This window comes from Micropterus salmoides, unplaced genomic scaffold (genome assembly GCF_014851395.1).
Source record: "Micropterus salmoides isolate LMB-PRFRI ecotype aquatic unplaced genomic scaffold, ASM1485139v1 Ms_hic_scaffold_1, whole genome shotgun sequence".
Classification (NCBI taxonomy): Eukaryota; Metazoa; Chordata; class Actinopteri; order Centrarchiformes; family Centrarchidae; genus Micropterus; species Micropterus salmoides.
Window position 1 is genome coordinate 42,265,957 of NW_024040040.1, and position 20,523 is coordinate 42,286,479.

At 42.7% G+C, this 20,523-nt stretch overlaps 2 protein-coding genes across 3 annotated transcripts in view; one reads left to right on the forward strand and one right to left on the reverse strand.

Annotated features, from left to right (window-relative positions):
* The window catches only part of nck1b (NCK adaptor protein 1b), a 30,542-nt gene extending 14,788 nt beyond the window's left edge, over positions 1 to 15,754 (forward strand). Inside the window, exons 1-3 of one of the 2 annotated variants that reach the window (XM_038728973.1) lie at positions 2,406 to 2,710; positions 10,589 to 11,340; positions 11,548 to 15,754. In XM_038728973.1, coding sequence (XP_038584901.1) covers positions 2,677 to 2,710; positions 10,589 to 11,340; positions 11,548 to 11,748 — 987 coding nt within the window. In that variant the 5' untranslated portion in view covers positions 2,406 to 2,676 and the 3' untranslated portion in view covers positions 11,749 to 15,754. Of the gene's footprint in view, positions 1 to 2,405; positions 2,711 to 10,588; positions 11,341 to 11,547 lie in introns of those variants that run through there. The other variant, XM_038728962.1, reaches the window with a different exon arrangement.
* Positions 15,755 to 16,069: 315 nt separating this feature from the next.
* On the reverse strand, positions 16,070 to 20,330 carry bdh1 (3-hydroxybutyrate dehydrogenase, type 1). Its single transcript, XM_038728986.1, has 6 exons — positions 20,139 to 20,330; positions 19,716 to 20,025; positions 19,173 to 19,283; positions 18,675 to 18,816; positions 18,409 to 18,561; positions 16,070 to 17,373 (listed from the first exon to the last, which is right to left on the reverse strand). Exons 2-6 carry the CDS (start codon positions 19,926 to 19,928, stop codon positions 16,907 to 16,909), a joined length of 1,086 nt encoding a protein of 361 aa, XP_038584914.1. The 5' UTR covers positions 19,929 to 20,025; positions 20,139 to 20,330; the 3' UTR covers positions 16,070 to 16,906.
* Positions 20,331 to 20,523: the final 193 nt, after the last annotated feature.

Here is a 20,523-nt window from a genome sequence, read left to right on the forward strand (position 1 = left end):
AAACTGACCTGCTTGATATTGACATTGAACCGTGTTGACCGTTTTTCATAAATGCTACAGGTTGTGATATTAATGCACTACTTCTTAGTCGTGGTCAGTGTTTTGTTTTTGTGAAACTGATCGACCAGCACCTGCCATTTATGGGCCCATTTGACAAAAAACATAAAATCTCACCACACGTGTGAGACTGACAAAAGAGGTAGCCCTTATCATCTTTGCTCATCTTTGATGTGGTGACGATGACTTACTGCTGTAGAAGGCAACCTCTGTGAGGAAGCCCTCTGCCCCAAAGTGGCGTTTCCTTGTACAAATGATCGAAAGGGTGAGGGCGTTTTCAGGAGTGCTAACCAGAAGTGTGTGCAATCAAGTTGTAGCTGTATTACACACTGCAGTATTTGCAAAACACTTATCTTCAAGACACGCAAACTGTGTCTTCCTGTTAGCGGGTGTGTGTGTGTGTGTGTGTGTGTGTGTGTTTGTATGTGTCTTCTGTTGAGAAGTGACTTTCGGACAGCACTGTGTGCTGAAATGCTCTGATGAAAAATTATATTAAAACAGGAAAAGGCCTCCTTTTTTATACAGCTCATTCATTTTTTCCACTTTTAGGCATGTTCCTAACACTGACTTTAATTTACAAGTCATTCTAATTTATTATTGCTTCACAAGGTTTTAAATTGTCACAATTGGATTACAATTCAGAGGGCTGTGATGCGATTATAAAATAATTGGTGATGCGTCCTGATGCAACCTTTTTTTTTTTTTTTCTATACAGGAATTTCTGCATTTCATTTGCACATTAAAATCCAAAAGAAAAATCTCCTCATTCACTTAAAAGGACTAGTTTGCATCCCTAGTTTACTTTAACATCAGCTCCTCCTTGGTCACAAGTTTTCAGACTCCTCTGAAAACTGAAAATGTAATTTAACTATCAGGATGTACACTATGTGTACAGGACAGAGCTGTACACCAGTTTAGCTTTTACCTGATGTTCTCAGCCCTGGACAAGTGGGTAGTAATGACATGCCGCTAATTAACATTACGTAGTTACTAATTTAGCTAACGTTTCATAGCAGCCAAAAAACATGCTGTACAGGGGAGATGTTTGCCAGCGCTAACCGCAGTTAGGGAAATGACAGACTTTTATTAACGGACACACTGTGACCTACACTACACATTTACTGCCAGACTACTGCTAATATTTTCCGCTGCAAATTTTCATCGTCACTTTCTGCCGTTCGCTCTCTTTGCTTACTACGCGCACACACAGAGAATACACAGGGAGCTAGCCAAGTATTGACTGTTACCGTGCTTGCACAGTGTGCGAGTGAAAATAGTTAATTTTTTAGTAGGGTGGTAATTCCTACAGCAGCGGCAGTGCACCGAATACTGGGGTAATGGTCTCGGTTATGTGCACGCCACAGACTGACCGGGTGCTGCACTTCCGTACTTCCAAGAGCTCTGCCTTTTGCGTTCCGTCAACATTACATTAACAGAAAATCGATTCAGAATCGTCCACATCTGCATCGCGATGCATCAAAGAATCGATCCCCCACCCCTAAAGTCCACTCTGTTTTGTCCTAGGGTCTGTAGGCTTATTTGTCTATAATGTGTAGTGTGTATGCGTGCGCGTATGTGTGTGGGGCGTTTGGCCATGAGCCTCCCAACAACTTCCCACCTGTCACTACATCGATTGATCAAATAACCTCAGGTGAACAGCTGCATGCATCAGACAGACACACACACACATACACGTACAGGCCTCATACATAAACCCAATAAAACGCAGACTAATGTAAAACATGGGGTAAAGCAAAACTGAGCCTCGTTAAACACTAATACAATCACAGAAAGCTTGTAAATACTTCACCTTAGTTTGTCCTGTTTTATGATCTATAAGTAGATGGAAGACATTTTAACTGGCTGATTGTGGGTGGGTGTGTTTTTCTTGTAAGCGTGTGTGTGTGTGGGGGGGGGGATAACAATAAGATAAGCAGCCTGATGACCACTCTTCTTTTTTCTTTTTTAATTTTATGTGGGAGGAGAAGATTTCTTCATGTAATTTTTTTTTTTTTTAAAACAAGCCTGTTGCTGGGTGCGGAGTGGTGTCATCATTTGGAAGAATGTGCGCGGGTGTGATCTGCCTGCAGATGGCCGTGTTTTGGTGTGTGGTTCTGTGCTTGAGGACTTGTGTTTCCTGGGTTTGTTGTGAAGTTATGAGTGCGTCTCTACAAACAGCTGCAGTCATGTGACACTCTGCACTCACTGAGTCACTCAGCAGTTACAGCGTCCCCACAGATCCCTACTTGAGTGTATATTTTCTTTCTTCTTTTAGATCCCTATCCTCTCACAAATACCACTCCACTGCTAAATGTTGATGGAATCGCCTCACTTTCCCTATATCTCTCTTCTTTCATCTTTTTCTTTCTCTGAGTCTGAGCTTTAGCCCCCTCCCCCTCCCCTTTCCATGAGGCCTCTATACTCTGCCATCCAGAGCTGAACCGGAGGCCTTGCTATCCCGCGCTCCCATTGGTTAAGCCTGACCACATGGTCACGGAGTGGCCCGCCCTGCTCTGCTATCCGCCCAGCTCTCTGGGTGTTCACATGGAATAACTCTACAGCTGCAGTGGGAAGAGAGCAGGGGCCGGGAAAGAGAGAGGGAGAGACGGCGATCCCAAAATGGACATGGCTAACCTATTCAAACATTTCTTTCGTGAGTTTTCAACTTTCCTCATCCTCTGTAGCTCCTTTTTTTTAATATTTTTTTTTTTAAGTTGTTGCAGACTTGTTTGTGGTTTTGCTAGTGGTGTAGAGAGCTTTTGTCTGAAGTTTGAGCGATTCTTTCTTTTCTCTCACTGACTGTGCAGGAGCGGCTGTCAGGGGATTTTTTTTTTTCTCCGTCTTCCCTTTTCTGATTTTTCACTTTGGTTGTAAGTCAGTCTCAGCTTTAGGTTAACCGAATAAATGTGTCATAATTAGAGCGGACGGAAGCTGAGTTTTGTGCTAACATGTTGTGCTGGTGGGGGGAGAGAGAGAAGGTGTCTTAACAGCTTTTTTTGAGACTGTGTCTGTGTGAGTGGCTGCAAAGACTGGGTGGATATGCTTTTGAAAAGCCTTCTTCTGAGCTGAAGCCTGTAATTGCCCCGGCAATCCTTCTCTGTCTCTTCCTTTTCAACACACAGTAATCCTGCTTCATTTTTTCCCCCTACCGTTTGTCTTAGTGAGTGGGTTGCAACTCGATGGATTACATTATCATGCTTGAAGACCCCATCTCCACCCTGTGTAGGAATATCTCAAGACCTAGCCAAAATCTGTTTTCTTTTATGTTGCCCTCAGGGCGAGCTCGCTCATTCTGGGAGGGACCCCGTTGCCCCCCTCCGTCCCACCACCAGTCATGCGCTACAGTTGAAGGGACGCGGGGTGCTCATGTAGAACACTGTAGTCATTGTGCGGAGAGGAGGAAGGGGTCTCTGCTGATTGATGGGACCCGGGATCCCATCTACTGCACCTCGCTCGGTTATCAGAGGAATGTCATTACCTCTGTGAGGCTGTGGATACTTTACAGCCGCACTTACACACTTTTTCAAAAGGGCCTGACGCAGACCCATGCTGTAATCTCACCTTGTAACTGTTGAGTGGTATCTCCTGTCTCTGCCTGGCTTCCCTGCACGTGTGTGTGTGTGTGTGTGTGTGTGCTAACTCCATTGCTTGTCATCTAAAGAAACCAGAGTTTGTGAAGCGGCTGAGGAGATCATAGGGATGAGCTAACAAACCTTTTTGCTATGTAAACTCAGAGCTGTGAGTCTCTCTCTCCTTCCCCTCCCTCTGTTTTCCTGTTTCTCAGCCTCCCCAGTGAGCGGAAACTCTAATTTGAGCCACATTTCTCCCCAAGTTTTGGAGGAGTGCAGGCCAAAGAGGAAGTCAGAAGTTACAAGGAAGTTGAATCATTGTGCTGAGTCTGTCTGTTGGATTTTCTGGCAGTCTCTGTCCCTTCGCAGCTTCTCTTTCTCCAAACCACTGTTTGCTATTGCCCAACCAGAAAATCAAAAGACGCAATGATAATCAAGAGATTGGCGGGAGAGTCGTCAGCGTCACTTTAGGCCTGAGATGTTTTTCTCTTGCAAGGTTGTCCACTCATTTTTGTTTCCCTGTGTCTTCTGTCATTACGAATGACTTAACAGGAAGTGAGCAGTGGTCTGGGCTTGTTGAAGGCTACTCAGCGTTGTAAACAAGTTGGAAGAGATCAGCTCACTGTGTCTATTGAACCTAATGGACTATTGGACCGCTGATGTACAGATTATTTTCTCAATTAATTGTTTGGTTAGTTCGACAGCTACAACAACTACTACAACTTTCTGAAGAAACCAGACCGTTAATTGTGGTTTTAAACTATTCTTTATGATCGGAACAATGATCAAAAACATACCAAACAGTGGATCACTTAACAAATCTGAGAAAGAACATTCGAATAAAAATTAAGATTTTTATATATGTGTGTGTGTGTGTGTGTAAAATCTTTTTTCAATCCCTTTTCCTCAACAAAATGAATATCTTAATAGTAAACAAATAGCTAATTTGTTCATGATTCAAATTAATTGAATCAAACTTTTTAGTGACGATATATTGAACATTTGATTCATTCTATTGTTATTGAGAAAAATTATTTTGCGATAATTATTATTGATTTATTGCCTATCCCTATTTCAGATGTGACAATTTAATTAATGTCTTGAGTTTTGGTTGGCCTTAACAAGACGAGCACCACCTTGGGCTGTGGGAAATCCTAACAGGCATTTTATAGACAAAATGATTAATCAAGAAAATAATGGATAGGTTAATATCCAGGTCAATAATGAAAATGATGGTTAGATGCAACTCTTAACAACAGAATGTTAGCAGCAAATTAGCAAAACAAAATGTCCTCAGATGTTCCCATAGCCCATGGACATGTCTTTTCATGTCTGTCCAAGGAACAGCCCAAATACTTACTACAATATTCTGTTTACTATTACACATTTTACAAGAAAACCATTAATGGATATTCCCATATCAAGATGGAACCAGAGAATGTCTGGTTTAAAAACAATTATCAAATGGTTGCAGATAAATTTTCACCCAAGTAAATGAATGCTCAGTTTGAATGGTTTGGGTGCTTCTCTGAGTAACATATTTGTGTTATAACTGAATTAGTTTGTGTGTCTAGCAATATGTATCCTATAACGTCTTTTTGTCATGTCGTGAGTAGAGCTGCTGGCTTCTGAACCTAAATACATTATTGTTACTGACTGAAATGTAGCACTGAGTATCAATATTGGTCAGGTGATGAAAGCTGGCATGTCTGCTCAGTATTGTAATCTTGTTGACTTAGTTGTTCATCGGCCAGTTTCTGATTTTAGTCAGTTTTGCACTGTGGCTTGTCTTTAGACAACATTTAAAGCTTCAATAGTTAAAAGGGGAGGAAGAATTTGTTTTGCAGAAAAGCATATTTATGTGCCTTTAAAGTATCCTCAAAACCCAATCCTACTCATGTGACAGGTTTCTGAAGGGGCCACAAAAGCTAATTATTGTCTTTGTTTAGCTTCCTTATAGTTGCCCCTGCTGCAAGCAAATAAATGTTAACTTTTAAAGTCACATTTCATTATTCAAAACCATAGAACAATCAGTGTCATGATGTTTGTTGCTATACTGGTGTAGCAAAGTAATACCATCATATAAAAGGTGATGAAGTGTAAATGTACTTTCAGTTTGGGTCAGTAGAAAGTTTTGAAAATGACTGTCCGTACAGACAGAAGTGCTTGAGAATGTGATAATATTCCTGTGTTGCTCCAGTGGTGCATAGGTACACAGATCAATATAAAATATCTAATTTGAATCACAACAAGTCAATAATTGCTGGAATTAATACAACCAGCTGTTTGTTTTAGTGTCAGGAGGGATTGTTCTGGCGTAGCCCCTGACAGTAATGCTGTAAAGACCAAACGGAGCACCGTGCCGCTACCCCTCCGTCTGCTCCATCACAGAGACTGCCGGCTTTTGATCTCTCAGACGGCTGAAGTTGAAAGAGCTCTGCACGTTTCCTGTGCAGCCATCAGTCAGCCATGTTAGCAGCTTGATTGAAGCTGTCGTCTTTAAAGGGCAGCCCAAACCATCCCCACTGAAGAATACACCAACTTCCTCTTACATACGTTCCCTTTAGTTTGTTTGACTCACTTTTTCTGACTGCATGTGGTGTCATTATATTTAATGTGTCTCATACTAAAACATATGGGTGAGGGTGGCTGCGTTGCGTCACATGTCTGGTGAATGCGGGTGACACGTTGTTGTTGAATTGGCATGGACACACACAGAGCGTTTTCTGAGAGTCTACGGTCTCGCCACTGAAGGCATGACTGTATATAACAATAATAATAATAATTAGGATATGCTAGGGCTTGTGTTGAACTTGAAAAAACACACGTGGCTATGAAATTTTTGAGATTTCCTTTTGTGAGCAAACAAGCCATTACACTTTGCTTCAGTTCAAGTACGGGGATGTTCAGCCACTGTCAGACAGCCTGACGCGGGGTGTTGTCGTCCACAGAGGAAGAGCCCTGGAATGGAGGGAAGCCGAGGGGTCGAAAGGGCCCTGGCAGACAATGGACAGCCAGCCAGCGTAGGGAGGCCAGAGTCAAAAACTAAACTAGTTCCTGTTTTCACTGGTAGCCAAACAAACTCCCTCTTGGACTTTCTTGTCCTCTTCTGGTGTGCTTCATCTGTAAACAAAAAGTGAAGTTTTCCGAGGGGTTTAACACATGCGCTTTAAGGTCTTTTGTCATTGTTTGCGGTGATTTACTGCCATCTGACGCTACACGATTTCCTTCCTCTGTATCCTTCGCTCAGAAATACACAGGAAAAAGCATCTGACGTCGAAACTGAAAAGTTTCCAGGGCTTGGTGCATTTTCATTTCTTTTCTGTCTTATAGACCTTTCCCAGGTAGTAGCAGTAGTAGTAGCAGCGGCATGGTTTGTGGGTTTCAGGGGAAGCGCGCAGCTACCACATCTGTGCATATATCCACAAGCAAAAGTTGATCTGGTGGCAAGATCAAGTATGGGCAGTGAGAGGAGGACTGTGCTTCCCTCAGCTAATTCTTTCTATAAATGATAAGCTGATCTGAAATAGCTTCTGGTAAGAACTAGGGCTGGGCAATAAAACAATAATGGTTTATTATATATGGTCTTCCAGCAATTATTAACTTTGAAGTTGAAAGAAATAATAATTCATTAATTATTATTATTAATTAATTGTGATGATTATAGATATGGAATGATATGACATTTTTTATTGTGATAACATTTTTGGCTGCATCGCCAAGTCCTGGTAAGAACATTTATTTCTCTACTTTTTTAGACATATGGTTTGGCATTTTACACTTTTACTCTTACCCCCCCCCCCCCCCAGTACGCCAGGTAACTCTTCCTGTCTTCTTGTTTGCAGTCAAATGTGTTTCCTACAAACTTTATGCCTTTTGTCAATACCAGAATGCCACTGGACCTACTTTGTAGAGGCATAGTTAAAGGTGCAATAATTGTCCCTTGTGTTCAGTTTCATTAAACTCCCAAACCTGGCAGAATATCAAGTAAGTGCCCGCCAAAATAAGCCACCGTCAGTTGAGCAGCATGCAGCTGTGTCCACCGTTGAGGACAGTGGCCTTGCTCAAAGCTGCGCCATGCTGTGTGTTTGGTGTGAACGCCTGGTAAGATAAGAGCCTCTATGAAATTGTAAAAGGAAGCACAAACTCACAGGTGTTGTTCGCTGGAAATGACGCGAACCTACACACAAAACAGCTGTTGTTAAAGATCCCAATTATAAAGACAAAAAATCTGGGTGAAAGAACGGATTAGCACACTCGGGTACCAGGGATTGTCTGAGCTACAGAGAGTTGGAGGTGAGTAAAGTGTTTTGAGGTGAAAAAGTAGCTGCCAGCTGCCTTCTCTCATTGGCTGGATGTGGATGTCGAGTCGGCCGACTCTTCCAGATATTTGGCATGCTAGATATCTAGCAGACGTCGGCAATGTGTCAGAAATGTCGGGGAGCCGTTCTGATGCGTCGTCGTGTAGTTCATACATAACGACTGGCGAGCTCGCCGAGCAGCAAATCGAGCTAAAAATCGTGTAGTGTGAACTAGGCTTTAGAGAAAAAGATGCCCTCAAATAGCAACCCCTTATCTTCTCCTATTATCATCTACCGATAGGTCTGCAGGCAAATCCCCGCTTAGATTGCATCTAGACCACTGCATCTAGTCAAATGCAGTGATCCTGGGCTCTGTGCTTTTTTTAAAATGCAAAGTGTTTAGTGTGACTGTAGCAGGAAGTGGCCCCCAGGACGGGGACACTAATAAGGGCTGTGTTACCTGGCCAGAGAGATAAAAAATTTAAGCTCTCAGTCATCTCCGCTCTCAGCTGGAGCTAAAAGATGCTTTATTTATGCAGGGTTGACCCCTAACCTTTTGTTTGGCGCTAACTAGGTCATTTCCAACTGTGCACAAAATACATCCTGGGGCTTGCACCTGCATGAACATGTAGTATTCCTTAACATTTGATAATTTAGCTGTACATTCTGTCAGTGTCATTTTAAACATTTAAGGAGTGAGCTGTTAGTGTGTGTGCTTTCTAATATCTATATTTCATCTGTATGTAAAACATTTATATGTATGTGTATAGATATAGATGCTTTGATCTGGTCTTTTTTGCAGCTGTCCTCTTGAGTTATTAGACTGCACAGACGCATAACTAGACCTAACCTCCACGTTCAGACATCATCTCTTAACACCCTGTCTGGAGTCTGTAGTTTTGTACAGTGGTGTGACTAATAACAGGGCCTACCTGGAAGCAATTTGATGTTGGACTCCCAGCACTACCATGAAATTTGTCTGCGCTCCTTGAGTCACGGGCTCTTCTCAATTCATCTGTGGTGACACAGATTCAGTATGGCGTTGTGACAAATAAGCTCAGAAAACACACACACACACACACACACACACACACACACACACACACACACACACACCCCCCAGCACAGTCCCTGAGACTACACCCTGCCTTCCTGTATAATTTAACCTCGCTGACTTTGGATTATGCAAGCAATAGCCTTGCAAACGTAATCAGAAATAGTCCCTACTTTGGTCTGCTCCCTGTGTCTGGCATCAACGTCTGTCTCAGCTTTAGTCTGGTTTACTTGCATCATCAGTTAGGCAATAGATCTGTCATAATTATAGTAATGTTGAGTTAGCTTAGCAAGAACGAGCAAAAAAAAAAGACAAGAGGACTGTTGCTGCATTTGTTTCTACTAGTAATGTACAGAGAGATCAAGCTGTGAGTATTAGAGCTGCTTTCTGTTCTCTTGGAAAGTTGGAAGAAGGTGCGATCTCACCACTGCGTCCACTGATCGCCACCCATGTGTTTCATACAACTGTTAGCATGCCAGGCTGCCAAGTGGAAATTCTTGTCCAGTAAGACGATGACCTCAGGCCTGCCAAAGCTCAACCTCCGGGCTCCATAACCCAGGAACGAGCTACAGGGCCTGGTAATCCCCCTTCTGTTAGCTTTGGGCTGTAGGTCTTATGCCAAGAGGTTGACTGCATGTATGATAAAATTCTCCCTGCGGTCATTCGACGTTTGACTGGCTGACATTTAGCATGCAAAGCGGCAGGAAAAGCTAGTCCTCTGCTAGACCACAGTCGATAAAGTCTTGATAAATATGCCCTTTTAATCATCCCCCGCCCTACGCTGAAGTCAAATGGTCATCTCAGTGGCGTGCTAGGAGTGTTTGGGGGGGTTGTGTGGACAGAGGGGGGAGGAAGGAGAGCCAGAAATGGGATGGGGTTTGGTATCCAGCTGCTGTGCAAGCAAGGCCGCAGGTGTCGGGGCAGCCGAGGTGATTAGCGCAATGTGATTAGCAACAATGAAATGTGACTGAGCCCCTTTGCCTACAGAGTTTAAGGCAAGTGTACTTTGTAATTAATCTCTGTGTAAGGTAGTACTACTTTGATAAACTGGTGTACATTCTTTTGTTTCCAAAGGATTTATAGGCCCGTGCCAAAACAAGTTTTCATCCCACTCAGATTTTTTTTTTTCTGACCACACCATTGCTTTTTTGTTTCCTCAGCACCTAGGCCTAATTCCCAAGAATGGATTTGGAGTGGAGGGGGTTTAAGGCACTGTAATGTGGAAAAGGAATGATTTTTAGCCCTACTTACCCACCCTCCCTGTATTTCAGCACACCCCCCTAATGCTTATTATCGCTGCCTGGTATTTGTCTGGGACTTTTTCTCCTCCCTTAAATTTTCAGAGGTGCTTTTTAAATGGCACGTGTGTGGTTTTTGTTTTTCTGTTGAAACTTGTTCCGCATCAGTGGAAGGGTGTGAAAATTGTAGTTCCAGGGACTTTTTTTATTGTGACTTTTAACTTTTAATTCATGCAAAAAGATGTAAAGGCCTCCCTGTCTAAGTCAGGATGCCTTGTAATTTAAGTTTGACCTAATCCACTGCATTTTATTGTAGATGATGTTGATGTTTTCTTTGTAAACTCTTACACCTTTCCTTATTTTCTCTAGGGATAGGGAAGGTGAAGGGTAGAAAGGGGCCGAGAGACACCGCCTCCAACGCAGACACAGACATGTATGCAGATAATGGCGAGCGGCTGTACGACCTCAACCTGCCCGCCCTGGTCAAGTTCAGCTACGCAGCAGAGCGCGAGGACGAGCTGTCTCTGGTGAAAGGCACGCGGGTGGTGGTGATGGAGAAGTGCAGCGACGGCTGGTGGCGCGGCAGCTACAACGGACGCTCTGGCTGGTTTCCGTCCAACTACGTGACGGAGGACATGGACGGGACGGCGGGGGGAGGGGGCATGGGCGGGCTCGGAGACCCAGCCGGCTCGCTAACGGAGAAGCTGGCGGCCGTGGTGAACAGCACTGCGAATGGGAACCGAGTGCTGCACACGGTTCAGGCGCTCTACCCTTTCAGCTCGGGCAACGACGAGGAACTAAACTTTGAGAAGGGTGACGTGATGGAGGTCGTGGAGAAGCCCGAGAACGACCCGGAGTGGTGGAAGTGTCGCAAAGCCGACGGACAGCTGGGCTTGGTGCCTAAAAACTACGTCACTGTGCTGGACTCCATCTCCCATAAACCCGGGGTGGGGCCTGCTGGGCCGCCCACGCCGGACTGTGACTACATCTCGCCCTCAGGCAGCGGTCGCTTCGCAGGGAAGGAGTGGTACTACGGCAAGGTGACGCGCCACCAGGCGGAGGTGGCCCTCAACCAGAGAGGCATAGAGGGAGACTTCCTCATCCGGGACAGCGAGTCATCGGTCAGTAGCCCACACCTGCTTACCCAACCACCACTGATTTGTTGTTCACAGTGTACACCATTAAGGCCTGTTTACACTGTGCGTTGTGGTAAAATGACCGTCAGGAAATGTAGGACCAAATTCTCACAATATGACAAAAAAAAGCCTCTTTCTAGGCACTTTCTAAACACTGATAGTAAAAGCTTGTGTTTCCTCTTTTTTTCACAGCCAAACGACTTCTCCATCTCCCTCAAGGCGCAGAGCAAGAACAAGCATTTCAAAGTGCAGCTGAAGGAGAACCTTTACTGCATTGGACAGCGCAAGTTCAACTCTATGGAAGAGCTTGTTGAACACTACAAAAAGGCCCCCATCTTCACCAGTGAGCAGGGAGACAAACTGTACCTGATCAAGGCCCTGGCTGCCTCCTGATCCATCTGTTACACACACACACGCACTTACATGCACTTACACACACACACACACACACACACACACACACACACACACACACACACACACACACACACACACACACACACACACACACACACACACACACACACACACGTTGCTAACTGCATCCATTTATATATAAATATGTATACATACAGATACTTATGCCAGAACACACACTAACATTTAAACTTCCAGCCTGAGGACTTAACACATCATCAGGACTTAAATGCCTAATTTGTGAGCATTCCAAGAGGAGCTAATGAAAAAGCATGGGAGAGACACGGAGGAACGGAAAAGGGGAGACAAAAAAGACTATGGACTCCTGAGAGATGACTACAGACCTCTTGGTCGCCTATTTTAAATTATCCAGATGTGTTAGGTCATAGGCAATGCCATGTATTTCCACCCTGATATCTATTAGAGTTGCATTTAGTTTCATTTTTTTGTTTGTTTTTGTTGATAATATATAATCTTTTTAACAGTTTCTTTTAAAAATGTGATGGTTTTTAAACTATATCCAGTACACAACAGCAACCACCCGTATAAGGCAGTTTTCCAGATGTCAGCAAATTCAGAGTCTAGAGCCTATAGAGGTCTACACTGCAACTCATGTTTGTGTTTGTCTGTCTCATTAATTCCTTCTTTACGGTTGTGGACTCTAATCCACTATCTCTGCTAACTGCTAATCATGAATAAAAATTAAGTGACCAAAATATATTTATTGATAGAATTCTGTTAGGATCATGGTTGTAGAGACTGGAATATCATATCACACTCGCACACATCTGTTTTTTTTGGTTTTGTTTGTTTTTTAGAGAATTGTGGAGGATTTCTGTTCTTGTGCAAGGTCAAACTAGTTGTTTCTTTTTGTACAACGGAACTGCTTGTCTCATATTGCTGTATCCGTATCATGTGAATGTTATCAAAGCCCAGGCATCACAGACAGTTAGGGGATGGGGGGCTCAAAAAATACCATGACTTTGCATGCATGCGTGCAGACAGAAAAAGTGTCCTCACACCTTTTTACTGTATCTCCCAAACAAGAGCTGGATAGTCCGCATGAGTCATGGCGGAGTTTATCCCTGTGTCTAGAGGTGAACCGAAGGATATGTTTCTTTAGAGAGGGCGGTGAACGTTGACAGCGGTGCGGATTCCAAACAGCCGCCGGTTCTGTTGAGCTGTGAGGGAAAATGGAGGACCAGTCCAGGCAGACCAGAGGATGACGTCACTGCTCCTGAATTAGTGATCACTGGAGGGAATGGAGGCGTTCAGGGTCACCCAGGGTTCATGTTGTGCGGATGCATCAAGCTAGGAGACACCCTCTTCCTCAAGGATTTTTAGAAAACAGTTCCTTATGGCTACGTGTGAAAATCAAACTGATTTAAATGCTTGGTATTTTCTTTGATATCTGGGCATTTATTTCCATATGTCTAAGAAGTTTGGGGGAATCCCGCTTTTTTTTTTCAAATGTGCAGTCAGTGTCAAGTTAGAATGCAAATGTTTTCAGCAGAGCACATGGTTTATATTTACAGTATCGGTCTGTCGTGAATGGGTGTTTTTTGTTGAGTGAAAATGGACCAAGTAGTGTTTTTGAATGTAGAAAGGGCAGTTAGTGCCAGCGCCTGCAATCAAAGCTGCAGCAGCGCAGACGGGGAGCCGCTCTAGCAGTGGGCTCAGGGAGATGATGATGATCACGATGCTTGTAATAATGAGTTCTCCAGCTGTGGCCAGTTGGACCCGAGCACAGAGAGAGGGAGGGGGGGGGGGATTTCACAGAGGAGGAATGGAAAAATGGACCCGTAAAAAGTAGGATCTAGGGAGGAGACTTGGAGAATCTGTTCCACTGGATAGAGTATCTGGATTACCACTCCCAGTCAGACACGGGTGGGGAAATGGAACGGAGGCCAACGCTGATGTATCATAGCAGGGAAGACAGGATTTTGGATGGCAGTATTTCGGGAGGGCTTTCAAGATCTAGTCAATTCGAGCATGAAAAAGAGTCGGAGTCAGCAAAGAGAACAAAACATGGGTGTGAACCTCCTTTTCTTTCTTTTTTTTTTCTTTCTCCCCCCTTCCCTCCATCTCGCAGGTGATTGACAGCTAGAGCTGTGTGACGACTCCTCTATTTTGGAGCTTTAAAAGATGAATTATAAAAAGTGAAATGATTACAACCATTTGATTTTATGAAGGGTTAAAATGGAGCATTGTAATTATACACCTACAGGCGCGGGCGGGATCTTACTTTTAACTGAGATTGCATTTTCTTAAACAGTACAACATTCCAGGATTGAAAAGCTTCTGTCAGGGCTCGAAAGGTCTTGTGTATGACTACATGGTTCAAAATGTAAATCACAGGACTGCTCATCAGTGTGAGTGATTTTTTTATTTTTTTTTGGGTCCTAAGATTTATTTGAATTTAACCTGTAGCCATTTTTTCAAGTCGTGTAAGACGTGTGCCTGTATTCCCTTTATTTTTAGTAATCTCCTCTTTTTGGTTTCTGCGTTATCATTCACCAGATGAGCATCTGAGTTACAGGAATCCTGTTACATGTCATTTATTACACCTTAATCCCTGGCTGATATATCTGTGCCATTTTCTTCACACTTATGTGAGTCAGTGTTCGCCTAACAGTGGTGATCAACCGCTATCAGCAAACCCAATTTTAGTTGAGAAATTTCCTCCCCGACTTCCAATTCCACAGCATCTGCTACATTTCGCAGCATTAAAGTGACAAACGCCAATGCAACGTGCCCCAGTTTGAAGGATTTAGGAGGAGATTTTAATGTGCCTTCACAGCTTTCTGTCAACCAAAGGTTTATCCCCCCCCCACCCCCCCTTCCTTAATTCTTGTATCTTGTTCTTCCTACTTGTCTTGTCACCGCCACGTGCTATTTGGTTAAAGCTTTGCATGTGCGTCAGTTGAGTGTTATGAGTGAGTGGTGGGTGTCTGAAAACATCCTCATAGAGAAGGGTATTTCCTCATTTAGCGCTCGCTTTGTGGACACGGGCTGAAAATGTCATTGTCTAATGTTTTGATTTGTTGGAGGCATTTTTTTTGTCATGCATAACATGCCCGTTAGGTGATACTTGTGTGTAGTTTTCAAGTGACCTTAACTTTGCTGATATCATCAACTTCTTAATTGAACAGTGAATGCTTACATGTACAGAATAAAATGTGCGCTGATGTTTATTCAGAAACTTAGCCCCAGGTGTGATGTAATCATGACCTGAATCTCATGTATGAGCACCTCAAGTAACGGTATCGCATATTGTTGGTTGTGAAGAAAGTGTCATGGTTTCTGAGGAAATAGTTTTTTTTTCATGTCTGTATGTATTTCATATAAGACTAGTGTAAGACATTCACTTTTGCAGTTTAGCCACTTAAATATGTAAAAACGGAAAAAAAAAATCCTCAACACTTAAATGTTTTACTTGATATTCAAATACAGAACTACAGTATCTCTCTGCTTAGATATTGGTATGAACTGGGATATGTTTCATTTTTCACCAACGGAGGCCGCATGAGCAGAGCCTTGTAGCTGTACAGAAATTATTTTAAATCGGCTTAAAAAGACACGGAGGTCAGTTGTGACGGATATTTCCAAGAGATTTGTTTGTTACGAGCAAGAACTACAGTGCAGATGGAAGTCTTTGCTTCTTCACTGCTAAACAAGCCTGAGATAATCTTGAATCTTACATTTTCTTGATCATATTCGGAACAAATGACCCTGTTAAACTTTGGTGCTTTTGTGCTGCTTACATTTTTATGGTGTTCTTTGTCTCACAAAGCTTTTTTTCTTGTCTATATGAGAGTGTGAAGAAAACAGATCCATGCTGTGGAATGATAAAGGCAGTGCTGTGAATCTTAATGTCATGCTCTTAATACTGTTTTTATGGAGGGGAGATTGTCTTCAGGTGTAATAATTTAGAAGAGTTTATTAGAGTGTTCAAAAGACGTAATAAACAACATAAAAATGATAATGTCTTTGTTTTTCTGTCACAAAATTTATTGTTAAATGTTTGTACATCCACATTACAAAATACAGCAATTGACAAGATGTTTTGTTTTGCCCACAACTCTTAAACATATGAAATATGGGTAGATCGTCTCTATACTGTGATTATAATGCAGCTTAAATTAGGACATTGAAGTGATCTGATGCACAGCAGATGATTCATGCATGAGGAAAGCAGTTTGGTATGGTCCATGGTTGCCACCTGGTGGCCATTTGCATCATTACATTTACTGGTACCACCCAGGTCCATCTTACACAAGATGCTCAACAACACATGTTCACATTTTGGTCACTTTATTTCAATTTATCCTTGAAAAATGATACTGTGATTGTAATACTTTCAAAATAAAATGCTCTATTTATTGATATAATTCCATATATAACATACACTTTCACCAAGAGGGTGAAGGTCTGAGGGTGAGGGAGGGGAACCTTTTTGTTCAAGCATGCCCATCAATCACACAACCTCACTGTTTAAAGTGAGGCTGAATGATGTCCACGTGAGACAAAGTGGTCTTGTGTTGTTGTTACGTAACTTTGTGGGGGGGGAGTCAAGCCAAAATCTCACCATGGTCCTTACAATTGCTGACCTTGGTTTGTTCCGGTGTCAGCCATAACAGAGCAGCAGGAGCCATCTCTTGAGCTCTACCAAGCTTTGGTCCTCGTGCCAGTGGGGCTCCAGAGGATTCCCATGAGGCAAAACATTGCAAGCATTGAGGGGGAAAAATAGATACAAGGAGATAAACAATCTTTTTTTGTCTTTTTTCTTTTAAATAATACCACAGCAAGCAATAAGGACGCAGTATTTATAGTAACGATTAAGTCATAGCCCTGCTGAAATCCAACACAAAGTAGTTGCTACTTATCACGGAATATATCTGTATAGATAAATGTATGTTTCTTGTCAGACATAGAAAAAGCGCAAAGTGCAATAATTAACTTAGTTTAAAAAAAACATGAAATTTTAAGGCTTGATCAGTGAATGAATTCAAGTGCTGAGGATACATAGCGGAGAGCCCTCTTCAGGGTAAGTCTGTATATCTACGGAGCGCTATTTTGAAAAGTATGCTGTCTGAGGGCTGAAACAGAGGGAGCTAGGACAGGAACAGCTCTTTCAGAAGTAAAGGAGGTCAGCTATGGCAGCGGGCAGATGCGTCATCAGCTGCACTCTGATCCACCAGTGTGGCTCCATGGGGTTGTATCGCGTGTAAGGACGCTTCGACGTGATGGCATCAGTGATGTCATCCAGAACGGGGGCCACATCCTTCTGCCCGCTGTTGCAGTAAGAGCGCATCAGAGCCATCTGCTGCTCGAAGTGAGCTTTCTTGTAATCCTCCTTCACATTCGAGGGCGCCTCATTCCACAGCTTATTGGCCGTGGTGGCCACAATGTCGCGGGTCAGGATGCCCGTGGCCACGATGAAGTTCCCCGGTTCGATTATGGACACTTTTACTCCCCAGGCCTTCATCTCATAGCGGAGGCAATCGGAAAAAGCTTCCACGCCGTATTTAGATACACAGTAAGGTGACCGCATGACGTTAGCCATCCTTCCGTACATGCTGGCCAGGTTGACAACACGGCCTGCATACAGAGATACAGGCAACAGAAATGCAGTCAGGCTCCTGCAACCGAACATCTGAGAACATTTCTCTGAATGAGCAGTATGATGCCATGACAATTTAATGCAGCACGGCCAGTAATAACATAATGTGAAATTAAATTAAAGCTTCAAACTCAAAGCCTGTTAGGCCTCCAGGTCCAAAGTTCAACTGCCTTTAAAGACTTTCTTAACAAGAAAGCCTGGAGCTGCGCTTAGATTAGCAAATAATTTAACTACATCACACTCTTGGTGAGGGGTCACTCATTGCAAAAGTATTAAAAAGCAGTGCTCCACACTGCTGTTCTGCTCATAGTCTTTGTCAAAGACAACTGGCTTTGACATTTGCATATTCCGAATAGTGAGCAATTAAGTTTTCTATTTGCTTTTTTTCTCCACTTTAAAACATTATTACGAAGTTGTTACTGCACCAGCTGTGGAAGGAACAAACAGTCAAAGTCCACACTGCTACTCTGCTTTTAAATGTCAGCTAAAAACACACATTTCTAAAGTGACTTTTAGATGACTTGCATGAATTTATAACTGGAATGTATTATAGAATTTCTTTTTATTTATTTGTTTGCCATTTTATCCTGTTTTACTTTTCATTGTATATTTTATCACCATGTTTCTTGATTAGGCAATTTGTAACTATGTTAAGAAAAGTGCTATAGAAAATAAAGTCATTTTTAATGTTAAAAGCTTAATCTTACATTATGGAGAAAGGCTTTAAAAGCGTCCTTAAATGTCAGGCTTGTTTGCATTGTTAGCTTTCCTCACAGAAATCATGGGGCTCAACTTCTAATGGCTGCACCATATTCTTTCGAATAGTAACTCTAACAATGCTTATAATCCTCCATAAAAAATGTCTGGTAACAAAATGAACCAAGTGAAATCTAAGGTGCTTGTCTCTTTAAGATTTCTGCAGTTTGGCACATTTAACTTAGTCGTGTTTATATGTCACCAAATGATAATGTAAGTAAGTAAGTAAGTGTAAGTGTTATTTTCCAGCTGCTGACCTTTGGCTCTGCGGATTAACGGCAAAACAGCTTTGGTGACCCTGATGGTGCCCCAGAGGTTGACCTCTGACACCTGCTTATAGGTGTCCATCGAAGTAAACTCCACCTCTCCGAACGTTGACACACCAGCGTTGTTCACCACAGCCCACAGACCTGGTTCATGACCAGTGACAGATGTCATAGAGGGGGGAAAACAGTCTGTGAATGATCACACACACACTGACCTTCTATCCAAGTTAGTGAATACAGGTGAGATATTGCAGTACCTCTCTCTGAGTCTTCCAGGTTGTCTCTGATATACTCCACAGCCTGGTTCACCTGCTCTTCGCTGCAGACATCCAGCTGGACTACCTTCATACGATCTGAATGAAATTCCTCCAGTTCCTTTGCACCATCTCCACCTTTATCCTGCAAGGACAACGTGTCTCCTCACTTACAACAACTCCTGACATTAACATGAAATTCATCCGATTTAATTGTGCAAAGGAATGAAAGTAATTTAATAGGTTTTTTCAAGCCCAGAGACTTCTCTTTCCAAATCAGAAGTCAAGGTGAGCTACAGAAATAAGAAAGCTGGTGTAGTCTAGGTCATCCCTGTTGAAATGTTCTGCATCTAACGGGACATGTCACAGTCACACATTTCAACTCAAAATGAGAGGTCCGTTTGAAAATGAGTCGAGCCAGCACCTTTTGCAAAAATGTCAAGGTGGGGTTTATAGTTCTGTTGTGTTAAATGAGTACTCACTGCATATTTGATCTCCTACCTTCAGGAGACATCCAGCGAAAACGGTGAAGCCAAGCGTGTGCAAATGTTTGGCAAGAGCGTGACCAAATCCACTGTCACAACCTGTAATAAACACAGCCTTCCCCTTCACCTGCAGTGAGGGACAGAATATAGTAAAGGCGTTTGTAGTTTTTTTCCCAAGAGAAATATAAACCTATAAAGATAACATAAAAAAAGCTAACATACTTTAACAATATCTAATGTAATACAATTTAAATATGCCAAAATAATTTAAAAGGGTTGCCTATATATGTCACGTGTATAAAATTAACAGGACGTCTGTTAGGTTGTAATGTACAAAACAAACCATTTGACTATTTACAAGCATTTCTATTATCCCGTGTTACTGTATTTCCTCTAAGTTACGAGGGGTTCATTAATCTGTGGGAGCTACATGCCATATTCAACTGATGCTGTGATGTTTGCATCCTCCTAAAGTGTGTTTTATGATAATATACTGTAGCCTATAAAGAACATTTGTTCACTTTCGAGTTGGAAACAACAGTCCATATTGCGAAATTACCTCCACCAATCCTCTAGGAATTCGTGGCGTCGCAACATACAGCACAAAAAGTAAATACACGGCAATTATGCACTCGGAAACGCTCGTCTCGGGTAATCCCAACATCCTCATCGCTGCGTTCAGCAGAGCAGGCAGTCCAAAACCCAACGCAACGGTCAGAAACACTGAAAACGACACAAGAAGTGTCACTCGGAACACGGAGAGAGAGGCCATCTTGACGGAATGGTGTGTTTACTTTCCTGGCGGGGAAGTCCACATCGCCCACCGCTGGGTCACGGCACGCCCCCTGAATCACACAAGATCCCCTGGGCTGCATTCAGGTTAACGGAGAGTTCGGGAAATATAGTATTATAAAACAATAGTTAGGAAAAACGTGTACGCTTTCGGTTGCTATCATGTTAAGCCTTTCGTCAGTCAACTTACCCCGTTATTAATGTTTTTGTTTAGTAAAACTAAAGTTTGTAACAGTTAAGATGTAACGTTATTGTAACGTTAACTTCCCACAAAATAATGTACATACATTGAGCTAGCGTTTGCAGTGTCCATACATTACGTCTAAGGAGTTAGTCTAGTGCAAAATAAGAGGTGTGGATTGCTGAATTTCTCAGAAGTTGATAGACTTTATTAAAGTCCGGTCCGGCCGTCAACGGGATTTAAGGCGAAAACGGAAGTGACCAATAGCGAAACCTCTTGCATCAAACCCCCCAAAAATTCCACAATTACATTGAGCTGCTCTCAGTTAACTGTCTGTGTACCACGGATTATTAGGGCCACATTAATGGGGGGAAAATGAGGATTAAGATTTTTT

Coding starts and splice junctions, on each gene's coding strand:
- bdh1 (XM_038728986.1), bottom strand. CDS start 19,928: ATGGCCTCTCTCTCCGTGTTCCGAGTGACACTTCTTGTGTCGTTTTCA. Junction 18,817..19,172: donor TCGCTGGATGTCTCCTGAAG/GTAGGAGATCAA, acceptor TTGTCCTTGCAG/GATAAAGGTGGAGATGGTGC. Junction 17,374..18,408: donor GTTAATCCGCAGAGCCAAAG/GTCAGCAGCTGG, acceptor CTCTGTATGCAG/GCCGTGTTGTCAACCTGGCC.